The sequence below is a fragment of the Pelecanus crispus genome, chromosome 2, assembly GCF_030463565.1.
Source record: "Pelecanus crispus isolate bPelCri1 chromosome 2, bPelCri1.pri, whole genome shotgun sequence".
NCBI lineage: Eukaryota > Metazoa > Chordata > Aves > Pelecaniformes > Pelecanidae > Pelecanus > Pelecanus crispus.
The window spans coordinates 100172209-100194474 of record NC_134644.1 but is presented as its reverse complement, the minus strand read 5'-3'; the positions used below and the strand labels follow the sequence as shown (position 1 = coordinate 100194474).

Genomic DNA, 22266 nt, shown 5'->3' with positions numbered 1-22266 from the left:
TCTACATCCATTTGCTACCAGCAGACAGTGGGTGCACCAGGTGGCGGTGGTGTTTGAGGTATAGATCCTCAAATAGATGGTTTTACTCACAACAGGAGTTGAGTTCAGAGCAGTCCTACAGCACTTTCTGGCAGCCCTACCTGAAGCCCCACAGATGATCTGTTTATGGAGAGAGGAAGGGATTTCCTCCTTCCAAATTGAAGAGAAATACATTTCCAGCCCTTGAGAGCTGCTCACTTAGCTTGTAAACTCATTATCAAAGAGGAGGGGAGAGTGCAAACACAGCTATTAAGGAGCTTCAATGTTAATAAAATTAAATGGTTTTAAATATAGAAACAGCTGATGCCAGATGTTTTAAAATGGTTTTATTTACATTTCCACCCTAAAATATTGGACTCTTCAGCTATTTTCAGATGTAAACCTGAATGCCAAATTAGATTATCTTAAAAAAAGATTGTTCTAGGAAAAACTGTAAGAATTATTCACACACTTTTTGGTTTGGCGCAGTATTTGGTATGTAATGGGCTGGGAGAGAGCTAAGCACAACAGTATTTTTGCAATACATTTTGCAATGGAAATCATTTTTGAAGAAAAGCACTCTTATTGCTTTCACTTGCCAGTGGTAATCACTAAAATTCAAAAATAGCCGATCTTCAAATGTTTCCACAAATACCTTGGTACAGATGTAGATTTTTTTTTTTTCCCCCTCAACAACAGAAAGCTGTGAGTAAACTCTAGGGCAAAGTGGGGGAGAAGGAGACACAGCTGTTTCAGTACTGACAACCACAAGCTATAAAATCATGAGTCAAGCTCGCAAAAGAAACCCAACAGAAAAACACCCTCACTGAAGAAACACCCACAAAAAAAACCACAGGACAAAACCAGACCGCAGAACATTTTAGTGCTTGGGATTTGAGGTACTGTCCCACACCTCAAAAGCCTGCGTGAGCTTTTGACACTACTCCCAGACGCATGCAGTAAGATGACTGGGTCGGTTGGCATTTCACAAGCATCAACTCCAAGAGCTGCCCATGACCTGCCCCAGTCAGGTCTGCCGATTCCAGGCTCCTGCTCTCCGAAAACCAAAACTGTGCAGAGGGGGAAGGGCTCATGAAGCAATGACCTGCTGCCTCGTCCAATCTGGGGAAGGCACCACTATGGATGTTGGCTCCTTCTCAGCTGGAAGGAGCATGGCACAGCTCGGAAGACTGGGAGTGCCGAGAGAAGGGCAAAAACAACTCCGATTCCCTTTGAAGGACACATCAACACACCACTGAAAGTAAGACTACACAGTCACTCATAACTTATTTCTAAGCCACTTGCCTGCGGGTTCTCTGTCTCAACAGGAATGAAGTTGTAAGGTGCATTAACTGCACCCCCGTTTGATGTCCCCAGGCTTCAACTACAGACCACAGGTACTTGTGATCGCTGTAATTTCTGTGCTTACTGCCAACCTCCAGCTCCTTCCTGGCCAGCCCACCAAATTAGGTGACCACAGGTTCTTTCTACAAGCCCAGACAGATCTTGCATTTTGTGTCTTCTGGTGTGAGCAAAGTAGTTGGTAGTCTGTGACCTAGATATATACAGAAGATTTACTTCCACACCGTCAAGCCAGCTTTAAAGCTGAGAGTACATCAGAAAACAAGCCTTGGTCTGCAGTAAAATTTATTCAAGTTTGCTATTATTTATTCAGATGCTTGTTTTCTAAACACATTTTACATTCATACAACAGTATTCATTCTTTAACTACAAAGGTAGTAGCATTTTACTACTAGTAGAAAAAGCTTAATTTGACAACCATCATCTTCACAGTATATCTTGTCAAGAAGATCCACTGACAAGAAATCCTTATCTCCTAACAGGTCAATAATTTCCATGGTGGAACATTGAAGTGTTAATTGCCTCCATCCTACTTCAAGGGCACACGCTTCAAAGTCACATGTCTCACTTGTCAGGCTCTATGAAATACATGCACATTTGCTTAATTATTCTTGATTACACGCTCTAGAAGCATGAACATTCAGAGATGCCTTGCGTATTGTTCTGAGGCAGGGAAAGTGGACCTGTTATTTTATTTCATTTTGCCGTCAAGAAATATTGCAAGATAACTATGAAAATTAATTTCTACAGTTCCACCTAAAGATTAATTTCAACATTCTACCTAATGATTTTTTTCTTTTATAAACAAAGACATTTTATTAGGATTAAAAATTAAGTTAAAAAGCTGCATAAAGTTTTGAAAATGTAGGTAGTAATAACTATTGTCCTCAAAATTTGGGAGGGAGGCAATTAAAAAAAGCACCAACTTAGCCACCCAAAACCCCAATTTATTTAATTAGAAACGTGAAAACTTAATCTTTATGGCCATTTATTTTGCAACAGTAAAGTTTTAACTAATCATTCACTTCAAAACATGGTTCAACATCTTAATCGGATACATTATAGACTGGAACACTGCTACCCTGTAGAAATTCTTATACCTTCCAAAATTTACCATAACCTCTCAGCTAAATGACAGTCTGAATACATCTAGACTCTAACGAAAGAGCATGAGAGACAGCAGGAGGGTTCCACTTCGGGAAGTCCTTGAACATACCAGGCTATTCAAGGCCCAAGAGAGCTGAGATCAAAAGCAGCATCATTCAAGTCACTCTGTGGCTCAGCCCCACGCAACATCATGTTCTTCTACAGTTCTGAGCCCTTCTGGTCCTTGCCCCTGGATAAGTACAGATGACAATACGTGACATATAAAAAGCACCTTAAGCAAAACACAAGAAAGGCTTCCACACCCCACCTGCTCTAAGTGCGCACCAGCTTCCTAAACTAATTCAGTCTTCTCGATAGGAAGAAGCTTGTCTTGATTGGGGTTTTTTGTTTGTTGTTGGGGTATTCTGTTTTGGTAGGGGGTTGGTTTGGGGTTTTTTTTTTGCTTTGTTGCATGTTTTTATTGTGACCATCCATTACATTTTTCAGATTCAGCATTTGGTCAGAGTAATAACTAAGTGTCACAGAAGTCAAAATATTCAGATGAACTAATGCATTTTTCAAAACATGAGTAAATCATTGCTATGAGCAGTCACAGTCTCTACTGTTTGCAGTAACACCATGACAATCTCCCACAGGCACCTCCCTTATTTTTCTTGCTGTTTAACCTGAGAAACATTATGGAAATGACATCAAGACAAAACACAGAGAGAAGGCTGTCATAAGTTGAGAGCATCTTCCAACAGTGAACTAATACACTCTGTCCAAACCAATACAAAATCAGCATAGGATCTGCTAGTTTGCAGTACTGCTTCAAGAAATGAGCCACATCAGTTTTATTAGACAAAACCAAGTTAACCTTCAAATGGATCCCCAACGTCCTCACGTAAAAAAAGTGACGAAGTTTTCATTCTCACAATTATGCTAATCACAAAGTCTAAGCCAGAAAAAAAAAAAAGCAGGAAAAGAATATTAAAGTTCCCTGCCAGACTCCATTGCCCGCAATAGATTCTGAATTGAGCCCAGAATGAACACCAGTATCAAGAGGGAAAATGTCTGGCATCCAACTTAAACAGGACCCACCCAGCAAAAATGGCCTGGGACAGGGTGTCTAGAAGGAATGCAAAACCATCAGCGCTGAAGTGATTTGCCAGAAGGACTTTAAAACAATCTATTTGCTGAAGAGAAGTCTTGAAAACATATTCCCCGAGGAAATCTCCATTGCTAACAGTGTGCTGTCTGAAGAAGCTTTTGTGTTCTGCAGTTTAGGACTGTGTTACCTTGTGGGCTACCATTAGGGCCTGTTAAGACATGCCCATAAAAAGAACTTGGGCAATTTTATGGTAATTTAAATATATAAACTTCTTGACAATTCTTGCTCGCTCTATAAAATCACAAGTAAACAAATGAAAAGAGCATTACCTGTCACAGGCACCTTAACAAAACAGCCAGCCCACCTAAACTACTTCCATGTTACCTCCTCACACAATTAAGCATCTACAAAGTAACCTGGGGTGTGGGTGTGTGTGTGTGTGTGTGTGTGTGTGTAAAAAAAACCCACAAACCCAAAAAAGCACCCACAAAAAAAGCAAACAAACCATGAATACATGCCAGACTTGAAAAGAAAGGCAGTTTCCTACATGCTCTTACTGACCTGTTTCCTGGTCGCAACACTTTCTGCAGGGCCAGCCTTATTGCTCAGCCAGCTGTTCATCCTCACTGTCCCAAAAAAAGCCCCATATAGAAATGATCCAATTCTGCTGAATCCAACAGATATTCCCAAAGGTGCAAATGACAGGAGCAAGAGCTGTGGACACAGGAAAACAGTCCCCTCCCTGTCCACATTTTGCTCAGAGTTAGCCCTACAGGCTACGAGAGCATGTGTGTTGGGTTTTCTCCTTCCCTAAACCCAAGTTTGGATTCTGCTGGAATGGATAGCCACTACCAAAAGCCTCTTTTCATTATATTCGGTAATAGAGGAGGATGCATTTGAAATTGTGTATGACTGCATATGTTTCTTATACCTGTTATTTACATCCACATCATAAACCTCCAGCCTAACTGCCACCATCCTCCTCTTCCCTCTTGAAGAAAACTTCTCATTTTTCACTATGCTCATCCAATCCTTCCAAAAGAAAACAGATACCTGCAGCCTCTCACACCAATAAAAAATTGTAAGATTGTGTTTCCTGTGTGGTTTGTTTATTTGTAAGTCTCCTTTCAGCAGTGTTTTTTTTTGAAAAAAAAAAAAAAAAAAAATTCTTCACAGTTTTGCCTGGGCAAATGGAAACATTTGGCAAAAAGATGCTGAAAACAGCCAGACTGTAGGACATTCTGGTCACTCTTAACAGGAGTTTCCATGGTTTAGGATCTAGAATTTTACAAATACCATGAATATCCAGCTACTAAATCCTTCATTCAGAGTTCAGCAAGTTTCAGTGACCCTGATAAGCACAGCAGCCTGGGCATGGCAGAGAGGCAGGTCCTAAGGTAGCCTAATCTCAGAAAATTAAACCTTTGAAGATTAAGAGCAGGACCTTGAAATGACCCAGGGAGAAAAAGGGAGACTAAGCGGTTTCTGTGGCCATTCCCTCACAGACAACAGGCTGCTAAGCCCCCAGTGCCCGCAGCCAGCAGCTCCAGCTCAGGAGTGCTCCAACTCAGCACCTTGGTCTCTGCAGGGGCAAAAGATCTGGGTCCCTGCAAGGCCCAAAAACAGAGTTTAGTTTGCTAGATGGGATGGAGGGAGACATTCCTGATTGCATTTGCTACCCTATGTCTAGAATATTCTTTTTTTTCTGGATAACATCACAGGAGTTGCATTTACTCTGAAGTGATGATGTTACAAAGTCACAAAGGGAAGCCATCTCACAGACTCCTAAAGTTCTGGTTGTTCTCGTTCCTCTTCTCTCTTGAAACATGGACAAAAATGGGATGGAGAAATCCAGCAGAAGCCTCACCAGTACTGAAGATACCAAGTTCATTGCATTTCACTGGTCAAATACCTCCTTTATACCCTAGGACGCCCCTTACCTTTTTCACAGCACCATAATCACTGACCTGCTTTCAGCTCACCATTCCACAAAACGTCAGCAGCTTGGCAGGGAAGGATCTGACAAGTCAGGTATTCCCCTTCTTTCGTTTTCTTCGTGGACAGTACCTGCTTGTCCTCTAGCCAATTACTCCTAAATGCAAGGTTTTGTACTTCACTGAGCTGCATCCCCCCACAGCAGAGCAAAATGCTAGGATTTCAGGGCTTCAACCTGCAAGTTACTGGGGTTGTGTGTGTAGGGGAGATGGAACCAAAAAGCCCCAGCCTCACAAGTAAGTTAAAGCACAACCCCCGTGTCCTTAGGCAGTACGGCAGGTCAAACACAAGCTAGGATTATCCAAGGGAAGTATACCGCTTGTACCTACATGTGCTTCAGCAGAGGTGCTGAGGGGAGCATCCCCTCAGGCAATCATCCCCTCTTCCCTCTGCAGCAGGGCACATGTGTCATCTTGTGCTCATCTGTGGTTCACTCAGTGATTTACTCCTCAACACACCCCTCATTCTTCCTTCCCTCCATTCTCACCACTTCAGCCTTTTGCAACTACTGCTGCCTGCATAATTTATCATAAAGGTAAGAAAGCATAGTCTGAAGGGGGACTATAGTGGGAAGACATCAAAGAAACATGGGTCACAATAGCTACAATGGCAGCACCTAAGAGACGGTCCTGGTGTTGCACCTAAGGCAGGGAGCTGAAACGTGGAAACATGGCACTTCCTATTGACCCACAATTACCAGAGGGACAACTTCAGAGAGCAGGGCAAAGACCAGTGAAGGTCAGGGTTACATACATGACAACAACAGACATGAAAGTCGTTCTCTTTCATTTCACAAAACCCTTTTCAAAAGATAATTGCCATAACAATTTGTAGCCCAAGCTTTTGTGATGTACCTTAATACACCTAGTTTCATACCTCCCTATTCATCTTTCCAGAGGAATGAAGGACCTCCCAGCAGACTTCACATTAGCTGGCAGGACAAGCCATTGGAAGAAGCAATTACTCAACTGACAATAGGTTGGGCAATTCAGAGGAGGCCTGTGCACACATGCAAAGTACACAAAACATAACCTGATTTTTGAGCTCAGAACAACAGTAGACATGTAATTCCAAGCAGCACAGTTAGTTCCACATGTTTGGGTATTTTTCCTAGGGTAGCCACCACACAGAAAATTAGAATCATGTTTCAGGAACAATTCATATAATTGATATTATGTGCCCAAAGGAAGCAGAAGTTAAAACAAGGTGGAAGGTAGCTTGCCATTTCAAGTGGAAAGTCTGGCAGGAAAAGCACCAACCAATCTCTGGCTTGCTGAATTGCTTGGGAATGCCACTGTGGGGTATCAAAGACAATGAAGTTAAAACTACTCGTATTATCACAGAGACATCGATGCAAAGGAAAGGAAGTGTAAATTAACAACTCGTGCATACTACTACAAAAAACTATCAAAAAAGAAAGTTTTCCTTCATCTTACTTGCTTTCAACTAATTATAAAGTTAGCTGGAAATAAGAACTTGCTGTTCTTTGCATCAATTTTTATCACCTCTGCATAAAACTGAAGACTAGATCAACTTCTACACTCAACACTCCTATTGCATAGGAAGGGAGGCTCAGCTCAGCTGTATTGGCTACTCTGTGTATTGAAGAACTTTCTTCTATTTTAATTTCTAACAGAAGAACACTTTCTTTATCTTCCAATGAAGCACTGGAACGGGTTGCCCAGAGAGGTAGTGGAGGCCCCATGCCTGGCAACATTCAAGGTCAGGTTGGACGGGGCTCTGAGCAACCTGATCTGGTTAAAGCTGTCCCTGCTCACTGCAGGGGGGTTGGGCTAGATGACCTCTAAAGGTCCCTTCCAACCCAAAGCATTCTGTGATTCTATGCTTCATAAAAACATGCCCAAAACTGGTATGTATGAAGATGACATACAGAAATGCACACACATGAGTATCTATCACATATTATTTAAAATTCTTCTCCACATAAAATAATCTTCAGAGGCACAGTTTAAATTTGTAAGAAGTATTCATCAAACACAGACAAGACAGCTATTACAAGAAGTAGAGAAACCAGTATCAGCAAAAGGGCTACATCTCTTACTGTTAACAAGCCCTGACCAATTCAGAATGCAGTTAATTTCCTTCTGGCACAGCGACATTACTCACATGCATGAAGTCCATGCCAAAACACACCCATAAAATTCATTACAACTATCCAGTCCAATATAGCAACCAGCAAGGCAAAAATAGCTCTAGACTCTCTGTTCATTTTATATCTTAAACAAGACAATCACCTAAAACTCCCAGAAAAAAAGATTCTTCTAAAAATCAAATTTTATACATGCATTCACACAGACAAACGTTGCTGCTAGCTTTTGTTTTCACTTTCAGTTCTCATCAGAGATGGTATATGGAAAGCCGTGTCATAGCAATCCATGTGTGCCAGCATAATTTAAAAAAAAAAAAAAAAAAAAGAAAAGAAAAAAAAAAAGTAAGTAAGAGAGGAGAATATCAAAAAACACCACTACCACCACACATACCCCACCCTCCCAGGCTGACTAAATCCATTCCTGGAGTAAAAAAGAAATCAGTACAAGTCTTTTCTCCAAGAATATAAAAGGAGGACTCAAATCTCAAGGCACAAAGAAATTTTTGAAAATCCTGAAGTTTATAACTTCAGGAGCACCACTCCAATATAATGTTCTACACCAACTATTATCGTATAAGAAAGATCTCTGAGTTCTCAGAACAAACCACCCTCATTTATCAAGTGCTAGACTAGTCAAGACATCCATCTTGACAGGCTTCTTACAGTATGCCATCTTCTTTTAGAGAAACCGTAAGAGTGAACGTAAATAGAAAAGTCATAAAATTCTTAATCACGGAAAGGGGGAAACATATGTGCTTACACAATTTTATCTTTTCTGTTCCTACGCTGGCCTGAACGTACCAAGTTAACCAGACACACTCCCAAAACCTCAATGCTTCTGGATAAATATGCTTATTTATCTAAATTTAGTAAACATTTACTTACCCAGCATCCTCCTGGAAGCCTTCCAATTCATCTCTTTGTTCTGCTAGAGTCGATTCTAGATCCAGATAGGTACCATTGTGAGACAATTGCAGGGTGCAGTCATCAAGCTGTAGAACAAAATTCAGATCATTAGATTACAGCAGTCATTCTCTCTAACATACCTCTAAGATTGCCTTTCCATTTTCTGGGTCCCCAGACAAGACGTCCCTAAAGCAAACCATATGTAGGGACTGGATAAGAAAATGGGTGCTGTTCAGCAATTTATGCAATCCCAAGTCCATGTTCACTAGACCACGCTTGGTCACAACAATATCAACACAACTAACAAACACAGAGGGATTTATTTATTTGAACATACAGAAGGAGATTACAGGATTTTATCACAGTGCCTTTAGAATCCTATAAGGCAAGAGAAGGTAATTTAACTGCATGTCTAGGATATGAATGACTGTTCTCTGTTCTTACAGTACATTTGAATTTCTGGGCCTCTGGATGGAGGTGGACAGAAGCAGCAGCTGTTTCATGAGCTACTGAGCATCCCCAGTGAGGAAGAATACAGCCAAAGGACAGTGCAAAGTGTGGCAGACAAGAGTTAGGGTCCTTCAGCAAGGGGACTGCAGTCAACCAAGACTCAGATTTTCCGGTGTTCTCATTTTAGGGCCAGGCACTAGCCTGCCTCAGAGGTTGCAGGGAAGACCTTCCTAGGCACTGGGGGGAGGACTGGACACATGTACCAACTGCCTACAAAGGTACTGAGGTAACCAAGGACCAGACCTGAAAGCAGGAACCTGCCTGCAATGATGCTGAAAAGGAAGAGAGCAATTAATAAACCCTCTTTTATTTCCAGCCTGTCTTCAAGTTTTCCATTAATTATTCCAGCTGTGTTAAAAAAAAAAACCCTAGACTTGATCAAAGTTAGAAAAGGAATTTTCTGGGGTTTTTTATGGGGAGCTCATCACAGGAGAAGGTCTAGGAAGATCCACCCCAAAACTCTGGCTTAACTTATCACACAGGAATACAAAATAATTACTGGATTGAGAGGGGTAACTGAAGAAGCCTGAGGGAAGAGCTAGGAAGTAACATGAGCTCCTCTCTCACCATGAGATAACACAGTGTCAAATCACAAGGAATCAGGAAAAAAGCTTTCCCAGGGCAGGGAAACAAGAAAACATTTACCAAAGGGCAGGTGAAAGTACAGGGTTGTCCTACCTCACCACTAGGGAGTAAGTGACCATCTGCCTTGGACAGCCTGGAGAACCCAGACCAGAAGCAGAGACACTGCCATCACTGAACCCAGCTGGACAGGCTGCTGTGGACCTTCATGTGTCAACACCACACTGGGGGTTCTTTTGTAACCGGTTTCAAGTTCACAAATACTGTAAGCCCCAGATGTGTTGTGCTACTAGGCACAAAATCCAGCCTGATAGCCAGTCTCAGACTGGCCTGCCAAACAGAAGATGTTTCATTCTTTTGGATTTGGCAAAACAAACTGGCAGGTGCTTTGCATGCCTCTTATCTACCAAAAGGCAACCATGACAATGGTGGTGGAAAGGTACGTCCCTGCTGCAAAGGCCACTTTGGGAAGAGGAGAATATTTAACACCATACTTCATACCAATCTTCTGCCACAGCTGGCATCCAACGACTCTTTGAAGGGGTAAGCAAGATTCTGCAATAGCCAGTGACTCAAGGAACGGAAATTACAACCCTTTATCACATCCATTGATTTTTCTTTCTGCTCTTTTTAACACTAGGAAGGAAAATCAAGAAGGATCTATCTTTGATGAATTACCTGTTTTAACTTCCTATCCAAGTTTGGGTTCCCAGTAGCTGTTCAGAAAAGCGTAATAGGCAGCCACACTTCTTATCTGGCAGTCAATACCAAAACTTAGTCACCCAGTTTCCTCTCACTGATTTATATATGCAAGAAAAGAATACAAATAGTCTTTGATTATTCTGGATTAGCTGCATTGGAAATACTGCAGAAGAGCTCATTCATAATTAGCAAGTGATAGAGCACAACTTTTGGCTTAGTCCTCACGACTATACTTTGCAATGTTTGTAATCTGAAAGAAAAGTTCATCCCCTGGAGAAAGGGAAAGGGTAGAGGGAGGAGGTCAAGTTGTATTTCAAACCTGTTCCATTTTTTTCCTTCCTTTTTTTCCCCCTGGGGAAAGATTAAGTCATCAAAAAAGGAGACATACTCTGACTCCTGGGGATTAAAGAAAGCAAAGACCCTCCAAGCACAGCCCTCTGATATTAAGAATAACAACAGTATTACTATTCTGTATCTTTCCAGTTACAAAGGATATTATTAACCTATGTTAATTCAAAACACACTCTTTAGAGAAGAGAGACTAAATACTACTCTGGGAAACTTTCTCCCAGTAGCCCAGGGTATCTAATGAAATGCTAATTTATTCAAAGTAATGCCAAAAGGCAAAGTACTAATTAGATAAATGTTCTGCTGTCACTATGGAGATTAGGAGATTTGCCCACGATCTCCAATTATACTGCATAATTAGGGAAAAGGAACTGTGCTTTACTAATATCTTATGACTTTAGTGTATAAAAAGCATGATGAGAACAGGAAGTACTTCATGTACAAAATAAAGAAGAGTAAGTACATTCTACCTATTTTCATCTCATCTCCATAGTTTCAGCTGAACATAGTATTCATTCAGGCTTTAAAGCACTGTACATTATACACTGTATCCATTAATCGGAGTGTTAGGGTAATGGGAGAAACAGCAGTATCTTTTATTTCCATTACTTAACACTGAGTCTTGCCAAAAAATTTTTTTTCTTCTCTCGAATGTGTACACACAGAGATGGAAGGGAGCAAAACAACACTTTTAAAAGGAGTGTAAGTATGAAGGCAATGAACTCTAAAATCATCCTTGTAGAGGATCACTTTGCTACCTTGCTTCCAAGATTCACTTGCACACATATTTTACAGGCAGAATACAAAAAGAGAAGCCACCTTATGAATTATTTTTAATTAGTAAATTGCCTGCCTTTTTCAACACAAAGGATGGCTGATGTTCACTCATTAGTGCTTATTAGTAGCAATTCAGGATGTTGGTCTCTCCCCTCTGTTCAATGTTAATCCCATGTTTATCTGCTACGCATCAATTCTCCCATCTCTGGAGACCCTCACAAATGGCCCCATCTAGTTCATTCACAACATGCTCTTCCTGTTGATCATAATTCACATTAAAATCCTTATTAACACCCATCTTCTCTTAGGACAATCAAAAGGCAGAATGAATAAAGACAGTCTTTCAAAAAACATTTCTCTGAGCTGTTTTCCATAATCATGAATGAGACTGCTATTCAACTTTTTTAAAAATTAATTCAATTTATTTCACTTTGTTCTTCACAATTCTGTTTAACTCTTCAGTATTCCCTACTGATCCCAAAATTCAGATCATCATTTTGTTGTTATTAAACTGTGTAACCAGTTTATACTATTGCCACAAGGTCAAATTCTCCAAGATCTTTTCATAAGCTTACAAACCCATTTTTTCTAAAACCTCTCTTGCCCGCCCCTTCAAATCATTAGTCATTTTTTTGTATCACACTTTACTGTATTGCTCAGAAGAGCCAAAAAGTTGATGCAAGTCATTTAAATGCAACTCATCCTGTAGGCTTTACATCAATTTTCCATACTTTTCTACAGTCACATTAAAGGAATACTATAGGTATCATGGAAACACCACCAGGGAGACACACCATCAAATGGGACAAGTGTAACGCTACTTCTCTGAGTCAAACACAGAATTACTCCATTTTCAGAGTCTTCGGCAAGATTTCAAGTTTTTTCATTGCAGCTTAAGTATCAAACTTTGATTATAGCCAGAAATAGGCACAGCAAGGTCAGAGGTGCAGAGCTGGGGCTTTCCCCTGCCTCAGGGGTTGTCCCCACCCCACCAGCACCCAGAGAGCCCTCAGCAGCAAGGCGCCTGCCTGACATGGGAACACACACAGGTTGGGGAAAGTTAAGCAACCAACTCATGCAAGTGCTCCTTATAGGCTGCCAGGAAATCAAGAATGTAGGGCAGAAGCTCAGTTTACCATCTTCTTTTGCAGGTAGCTAGTAGCGGCTAGTCACTCAACCTGCAGGGCCAAAATAATTTGTACTGCAAGGCTATCAAGTTTAAGAGGACTCAAAATAGTTTGATAGTGGGGTACCAGTGACGACTTTTTCCTTGTTTCAAACACTGACCCACAGAAAGAGGTAACACCCATTTCTCTTCATAAAGAAGCCCTTGTTGCTGTGCAACAGGGAAGCTCATCGTTTCTCCAAATTTCAGAGTTGAAGCACATCACTAAAAGGAGCAAGGAACAGCAGGGGAAATAAAGAACAGCAGCAAGAAAAGGCAACAATCAGCCAGTTACCCGATGCCAATAAATGACCACTGCCACTTTCAGTAACTAGTTGAATGAATGGGGGGGGAAGGGGGGAAATCTGAGTTCAGTCATTGTTTTCATCTACTACCTTCAGCTGCTTACAATCCAAGAGATACACCTAAAACCAGAGGGTGGGTGGTGTGAGGGAAGAAGAACGAAGCGCCTACTTCCAAACACACACAACCCACACGTCCACCCACAGACCAAGCACTGCCGCCTGCTCCTCCTCACACATGCTTGCGAGAGCTCCACATACGCACCAGTCTTCTCACTCGAGAAGCCCAGTGGGTAAATAATTCAGTGCAGAAGCAACACACACCTTACCATGCCAACGGAAACTCCTGCAAGTCTGTTTTCTCTTCCTCCAGAAGGCTTTGCTAGATTAGCACACATCCAAAGTGGACTTCCCTTTGGCTTGCTTTAACTTCTCTGTCCCACAGCAGCAGTAGGTTGGCAGAGGTTAATGGGGGAAATGCCAGAGGCACCCTTCTGCCTTTTCAAAAAGCACAGCAGAGCCACAAGCCATTAGAAAAGCTTCTCTCCTCCCTGTTTGTTCAAAGACCACAGAGCTGTATTTGTCAACAAATGACAGAGAGATGCTCCTTCCTCAGCCCCAACCCCTGGCCTCGAGAATCCATTCAGAGTAACATTTTAGATAAGTCCCTCCTAAACACGAAGATGCTACCAAGTCAGCAGCCACTGTGTGCGAAGGCAGAGATGAATGTTCTAATGATTTTATCTTCCATTTAAATAAAGGTAGGCACTGTTCAAAAATTCAGTTCAGATAGCAATCAAGGATCACATTCATAAGATGAAGTGCCCTACATTATGAGACAGGAGGATACGCTTGTTTACTGGTGTTACTACAAATCACCAGAACCACTCGACTTTGCAGCCACTAGCTGGAAGAACAACCAACTCTCACCAGATCTCCAGTAATTCTGGCTAGAGCTACTAGACCGATTACTTTGCTCATTGGTTGTTTCCAAAATTACAGGGGAAGGGAAGGAGAGAGGGGGAGACATTGGAGTAATCCAGTATCAAACTGCAGAAATAAAAATCCCTCTTCAGTTCTTGCTTCTGGCACAGACTCAGCAAATCCTTATCTTATTCAAATGTCTTAAGTGCATCTGTCATTTACACGTTATTGGGTGGTAAGTGTTCTTATTATTGGTGGTGTGTTCTTTATTCACCTACAGCATGCTTTTCAGAGTAGGGTTGATAAAAAGTAAAGTTCCTTTACACTCAGTTTTTTCTTTCTAAATCCAAAGCCTTGTTTTGCTTTACACATCACAAGCCTGACACGTTTGCACACTCCAGCTACGCAGTTTTTAAATTCACTCCCTTCTGTTTCGGCTGTTTCCAGTGCAATAGCAATCCTGTTAACAAGGCCTACAAATGCCACTTTTCCCCCTGCATTGCCATCTCCTCCCCTTCTTTACTAAAACCAATTTCTACCCAGGAAAAAGGAGAAAAAACACAGCTTACCTGCTTACCAGCCCAAGCGTATTCCATGTTTCTAAGCAAACTGCACAAAATGATTGGTGCAGATCAGTATTTAATACTTTTCTATCCAAGGCCAAACTTCAAACATCCATGCTATTTTCAGAAGGCATCATATTTTAATGCTTTTGAAATTTTATTACAGATCAGCAGATGCAGATTTTCTGCACTGGCACACAGCTGGCCCTTTAAAATGTAACACGATTGCTGTCACTCTTAGTTCTCTCAGAGTAATGAAAAATGGGGATGGCCTAATTGCATCCCATAGACCACAGTCAACCCACCAGAATAATTATCCAGCTTCAGAGCCACCACCAACTGCCCTCTTGCCCAGGGCCTCAGTTTCTCCGTTCTCGTGTGAGTAGGTGCTAACCGGTCTGTGCCACAGTTATGCATGTTCCAGTCATCATCATTTTGGGCAACATTATGGAGAAAGACCAAAGCATCTAGCCCAAGAGTGATGACACATGACCCATCTCGGGTAAAAAGCCTGACATTAATGACATGAAAAGAAAGCAAGTAATCTCAATGTAAGCCAAATGTTAGTGCCGAAAATTCAGACTGTACTCTGAAAACTGCTCTCATCTTCAAGTATGACAGTAACCCAAGATACAATCAATGTGTCTTGCTATAAAAGTCCCTATGCTCCAAGCAGCTCCACTGCAGTTGCTTAAAACAAAACTGTACTCAGCAATAAACTCAATACTTTTATGAGGTTAGAGTTTTAAAATAAGGTCAGGCACATGCTTTATATAGAAGGCCATTTATGGAGAAGGCAGCTGTGCCACCTTCAGTCATCCACACTCACAAAAGTCAGCAAGGTTTCTGAACTCTAGCAAACTCACTCTCCAATACTCATTTAGAGGCTGGGGGGGGACGGGGACAACACACGGACGACAACACACGACTACAAAAACCCCACTGATTTGCTAAAATCTGTAACTTTACGCTACAGTAAGTAATTCAGCATGTACAACAGTATTCCCCAATTTCGCAGCTCTTCAGGAGTGATTAGCATAGCTTGTGGGAGTAGTTATTAATGCTAATGAACCTCTGGTTTATTTTTAGCACAGTAATTGCCATTGTCAAACTACTTCACAGACTTTGTACTCTTTGGGGAGCTTATGTGCAGTTGCATTGATGTGTGCCTACACACAAAGTATAGTCCGAAGGTTTGTGCAATTGGGCGTAGGGCCATCAGAGCACAATTACTTTAAAAGGAACGGCTACTCGGATATGAAAGCACTGGTATTTTGAACATAACCTGCACTCCTAGTCTGAAACAGCAGCTTTTATCTCTGGCCTGGTAGACACCACAAAATACTCCTGGGGTCAGGTAATACAGCACGTGAAGTGAAACATTAATGCCATGTTAGATCCTCATAAGCCACTGGAACAATATGCTGCCAATAAAAATATTCTGCTGAAATAACAAAGGCACTGAAAACAAATACAGAAAGCTGTTATATTAATATTATGGGTTTGACTTAAGAATAACGAAAGGAAGTTCAGAGTTCAAAATTCTGAAACTGCTATTTCAGGGGTCTCAAATACAGGCAATACACTGCAGCGAAAATGTAATGTGTACATGCCTACCTGTTGCTATTCTCAGACAATTACATCGCTAACTTGCAGACCTTTTGCTTCGTGATTCCCTTTAACACAGTGCTCCACAGGGAGCAATTAGGAGTTTACTAGAGTATCCATGTCCAAACAGGACACAGTGGCTTCCAACAGCAGCCAAACAGGCGTTGTTAGAAAGCATATGAGTGCTCAAAATGTCAACAACCATGGAACAAGAAAGCTGAATAAATTCATCTAGAGATGGGGGTTACTGCAATGTTTATATTAAACTTTAAAAAGCTAACTGAAAACACTAAAAATAATTGAATTTCTGCATAAAAACTATGCAATTGCAGGCTGCATTGGGAGCTAACATACATTCCTTCTCCCCCATCTAATTCAATTCTTTTAAGTTAAATTAGTTAAATTTCAAGATGACTCGCAAACGGAACAGCCAACAGTAGAACTTCGCAAAGTCAAATTGCTTAGACCAAAAACTCTCCAGTTCTTTACCCCAAAAAACCTACTGCATCTTCTAGTTTTCTCACAGTAGACACAAGGAACCTACAGGATGAGAATAAGCTAACCTCTGCATCCTGTCATTAACTTTTTGGCACCTAGATTCTTCTACTGCCTTTCCCCATCCATGTTCAGCTTTTCCTAACTAAGATGACAAAGAGCTAGCTAGCTCTTCTCACCTTCATGGTTAAGTACATCAGTACAGCTGAACCATAAGAACAGTATCCTTTATTTGGAAGTATATACAAGCTTTTGGGCTGATACACAGGGGATGCCTACAGCTGACATGCTCTGATTACCATTTGGCTGGAATTACTCCGATGGTATCCAAGGAAATGGAAGTAATCTCTAAGAAGGAGATAGGTCAAGAAAAGCGAGAGGAGGAGGAGGAGGGAAAGGATTAGCTTCAATGGAGTTTATCATCTGAGGAATCTTTTGTTCAGAGTGTGTGTGCCCATGGGTAGGAAAAACACCAAGTTAATATCTCAGAAACCATTCTTTTAAAGGTAAGAAGTAGTCCAGGAGAGCAACAATCATACTTAATTTGAGGCAAACGATTCCATCTGGCTTCTTTTGTACTTCTGTTAAGCTGAAAACTGTGAAGTACTTCATATTTGAAAAATATTTTTTGAAGTGATGTAGCAGAACGAACCTATGACTTGCAGCCTTTTATTCTTAATGTGCGTCCCTGAAAACAAGCTTTCTCTTAGTATCTTCCACCTTGCTTGAGGCCTTAAAAGACACAACTTGTTCTGAGGATTCCACCATCACTCCTCTAACTGCATTTGGGCACACCGCAGGTTGCTCACTACCCTATCACAAAACTAAAATACTGCACTACTGCAGAACCGCCCACACCATTTACACAGGCGCAGCAAGCACACAGTAAGCAATAAATGCAATCCCACTTCAGCAGTGGTGGTTTCACTGACACAGTGGCTTAACACCTACTAGACAATGCACCACAAAAAGTAAGATACCCACCCCTAACCTAATGTGCAGATTGCATTTCCATCCATATGACTCACAACTGCACCCTTTTAAAAATAACACAGGTGGAATGTCAGTCTTCAGATAAGCTGCATTCAGTATAATATAAGCTGTAATCAGTATTTGAGAGAAGAGGTTATTTGCATCTATGATCCCTCCTCTACGAAAAATCAAAACTAAGGAACACAGAGAAACTAGAGAGAAGATACCAGGCCATTTGGAAACCTGGAGCATGGAGGTTTTGGGGAAAACAAGACAGCTTCAGAGGGAGAAGAGCAGGTAGTAGTTCTGAAAAAAATGCAGTTCTACTGAAATTCAAACTTTTGAGGCCCAAAGCAGGGGAGATTCGGAGTTGATGAGCGTCAAAGTCAGTAAAAGAAACAGGAAGCCCAGGGTAAATTGTCTTTTGTTATAATCAAAACTTGACTCAAGTCTTCTGGTTAGTTATCTGAAAACTAAAAAAAAAACCAACACCCCCCCCCCCCCCCCCAAAACCCCAAACCCCCCCCCCCCCAAACAATAAACCAAACAACAAAACCCCCACCAGAACACTAGCACAAATCAGTGGGTTAAGATACAAGAAAATACCCTAAAAATACCCTAAACACATTCACACCAAGGGTTTGTGTGAAATACAAAAGAAAGTAAAGCATGGCAGGATTACCAAAAAGAACATCATGCACTTGTCAACAGAATAATTTTTCAGACAGAGCCTGAATCTTGGAGGTTTAAATGAAAGACTTTGTCTACTAGCAATATTCTAATGACTACAGTCATCAACTCTTCCTAATACTTAGACTGCCTCTTAAAGGCTCTGTGGTTTCAAAACGAAACATCAATTGGGAAGTCATTAAAAGAGCATGATTAAAAAGTTTGAGAATGAAACTCAATGCAAGAACACTGAAAAAAATGGTGATAATACATGTACCTTGCAGGCTCTCTTCTTAACTCCTACTTCCAGATTTTATAAAAGCACATGAGGGATCTAAAATCAGATTTTTCTACCCTTGAGCAGAATTTACTTGGCACTTATGCTTCATCATTTTTTTTTTAATCATCCATTTCTTCCTTGTTTGATTAGCTGCCAAGCAGTTTCAACCCCCAGCTTTAAAACAGTTGTCTGGACTAGAACAGGCAAACAAAAGAGAACCTCTACATTCATTAGGATCACATCTGAACAATACTGAAACAGAAAACCACACTCTCCAACTCCGTTACAAGTAAAATATAAGTTTGTAAGGAAAGAATGAATGCAGCATTACCAGCTCTCAACAGTATTCATTCCTTGCTTACATTCTGATCACCCTGTTTCAAAGAGCATAGAGAGAAAATAACTAGAAACAAATGGCTTTAGTAATAAACTCCTGATCTATTTTCCTTGGCAGTGGACAGGGTCTAAATGGTATCAGCAACGACTAGGTGATGCCATAAGAGGATAAAAAGACTGAGATAGTCAGTCTTGATTCAGTCTTGGGAAAAGCGAGAGAGGATTGCAGTACTCAGGGACAAAAAAAAGTCAATTATGCTCTTAGCCTTTTTCAGAACAAGGGCATAAATAAATGAAAGAAATACAAAACTGTTTAAAAGTGAGACTTAAATACAGAACATAACGGGCCAATAAAGCTCATAATTAGAATTCAAAGCTTAGAGATCAAATGCAGTTAAATACTTCTAGGAATAGGATGACTAATTTATTTTAATTAAGAGCATATAAAACATTGTATGCTTCAAGACATCAGCCATCCAATATCTATTATTTAAATTAGTCCATTAGGGTGGTACTCAAGTATCCCTCTAAACCATCTGGTATTAGCTACTGTAGATTGCTGCCATAGTTACCACTTTCTTCTACACACAAAAGGACCACAATGTACCTGCACTTTGCTATAAGCATAAAAGCTCATATAAAACAATCCACTTGGGCCCTTGTTTCCAGTGCTTGCTCCCAACATTTTTTAAAACATTTGAATGACCAAAATAAACCACAAATAGCAGTTTTGATAGGTAACATGGGTCAAACCCACTAAGAATGAACATGGTTTTCTGCAGTACTTGATTAATTAAACTTACAGATGTCTAGCTCGTCGATTCCAAATGGATTTGCCTGCAGAAAAGGTGCTGGGAATGTTCACAAACACCTACAAGGCCAAACATACACAGCACCTTTATGTACATAAATGCTGTCATCAGCCATGTTGGCACTTGTCAACTTTAGAGCCAATAGCCTCGTGTATGTACTCTAGTCCTCTGTCCAGCAGCTGCAACAACTTTCTTGTGGTTTCTTTTAGCATAGATCACTTTGACAGTCTACCTCATGACAAATGGTTGGCTTTCCTTGCAATGCAACTGGGCACCGAGCTGTAAAAACAGCCCAGGAGCAGCTGGTTGGAAGTGTCTGATGTTGACTTGCCACCAAAGCCAACGTATCATGGAAAAACAAACCCTTAGATATCTGAGAGCAAGCTAGAGGAAGACACTGTGGACATCTTTTGAAGACTAAGCTGTCAAAATTATTTTAGAGATGTCTAAGTGGACTGGGGGGATCTAGCCCTTAGGAGTATGCTCTTAGGAGACAGCCTAGACTGCACACAGTTCTCTATTCCCAAATTAATTGGTGTAACATTTTGTACCATAGATAAACCTTGATAACCATTTGGTTGAATTCAACTGCTCCTCACAGCTGCCTGTAGCAAAATAATTTGGCATACCTATCACATCCATGTATGTCCCGAAGCTGTATGGACTAGTTGGTTAGGTATTTCCTAGAAGGTGCAGGAACACCATAGTTGCACCTCACAAAACTAGGGACTTCCCAATTCTGTGATGGAAGACTGTACTTTGGCAAAAAAAGCCACAATAAACACACTGATCTATGTGTTAGAGTTGAATGAAAATGTGGATGTGGTTTACAAAGGAAATGTGCCTGCATGTAGAGGAGACACCTTTAATACTGAAAGTTGAAAAGAGTCTGAAGGTTTTCACATGGAGAAACATGCCCAATACTTACAGTTTGGAACAAAGCTAGGAGTAAATTTAAAGCAACATTAAGAGGCACGCTTCCCACAGCAGAATCAACCCTAAGGTTGTTAACCCATGGTCAAACAGCAAGCTTTTGGCTCATTCAAAATGAGCAGATGTTCTCCCAAGCCTTAGATCAAGGCATTCACCACAAGCTCATCCCTCCTCTCCAAACATGGCCTTTTGGTACTTGCTGCATTCTCAAAAGTCTGGAAACAAAAGTACATACTTTCTTCTGACACGAGAATCAATTATATACTACCTTATGCTAGAAAAAGCACCATGTTTACTAAAAACAATGAATAAAATAGGTTTCCCTTCCACAAAGTAGCTTTAATCTCATTAAAAAGTATCTGGCTCAAATAACATGTAAACCTCTCCCCTCTGATAAAAACAGCATGCGTTTTGAGCAACTAGTAGGAAGGGGAGAGACAGGTATCTCTCTCACTTCCTTCTATAATTATGACACTCTCTCCTCACTGACTTAAAAAAAAAAAAAAAGAAAAGTAGCACAGTCCTAAAACACAGAAACAAATAAACAACATATTCAAGAAAAACAGAATAGCCATTACTCTATCCAGTATTGATCTTACCATGAATTACAGCAAGAACGAATTTATTTTCGGTATGGGCTTAACTGCTATTACACCGCAAAAACATAACTGAGCTTTACCTCGGAGCTGTAGCTATTCATCCCTCCAGTTCCATTCACTACAGAGAAATGTCTCACATAGCTCACACACTCCAGCGAGAGTGAGCTACAATCAAAAAACTCTGAAATACGAAGCACAAAGCTCTGTTTTATTCATGGTACTTTTGTTTGCCAATTCATTTGAAAGCAATTCTTAGAGCGGGAAGAGTAGCTTGGCTTGGTTAAGCTGCCGTCTTATACTACACAGTTAAAGGGCAGAGGCAAAACCCTTATGTTCAAAAAAAAAAAAAAAAGGCATAAAAACAATTGCAGTTTGCGAAGCATCAAGGTCTTTGGTGCCATTCTAACCTCACAATGTATACACCGGTGTAACTTTATCAGCTCCACAGGGATGATGTCATCTTCTCCAACAGCATGTCAGTGAAACAAGAAACAGGTCCTTTCAACATTCAAGAAGGCCCAAACCTTTTGTTTGGTTTTCAGTGCTCAAACCTTCCCCTGTTGATAAACTAGCCCTACTCTATTTAAAAGGGGGGGGGGCGGGGGGGGGGGAGGAAGGGGGGGAAGACTGAGTATTGGGGATGCATTCAAAAGACAGTCCATGAAAGGGGAAAGAGTTTTGAAATTCTCCACAGACACTTTGCTGTTGTAGTTGGTTGGTGCATGGCCATGGCAACCCCGGGCGCCCCGGGGCATCCCTGTGGCCATGGAGACCCACACTTCTCCTGCCTTCGTCCCCTCTGGCTCAGCCTTCACTTCCCAGAGGGGAGTGGAGTGGGGGGGGCGGGGGGGGGGGGGGGGGGGTGGGGAAGAGGGGTGGGAAGAAAAAAAAAAGAGGCAACATTCAAGCCCATCCTGGCAGTGGTCCAAAGGAAAAAAACCAAACAAAACACAAGCCAACAACAAAGATCCATAGATTGGAAAACTGCTGACAACCTAAGTAGTAGGAAGTTTCTGATGATGCAAAAGCCATTGTGAAGCCCAATTAAAAAGAAAACAACAGCTATGGTTGTTCAGCTTGGCCAGGCAAGGAATAGCTGAC

At 41.1% G+C, this 22266-nt stretch overlaps 1 protein-coding gene across 2 annotated transcripts in view; it reads right to left on the bottom strand.

Annotated features, from left to right (window-relative positions):
* Nucleotides 1-22266, bottom strand: part of FHOD3 (formin homology 2 domain containing 3) — a 406597-nt gene that overhangs the window by 363661 nt on the left and 20670 nt on the right. For both annotated transcript variants that reach the window (XM_075704917.1, XM_075704918.1), the window contains exon 2: nt 8568-8674. In XM_075704917.1, coding sequence (XP_075561032.1) covers nt 8568-8674 — 107 coding nt within the window. The remainder of the gene's footprint in view (nt 1-8567; nt 8675-22266) is intronic.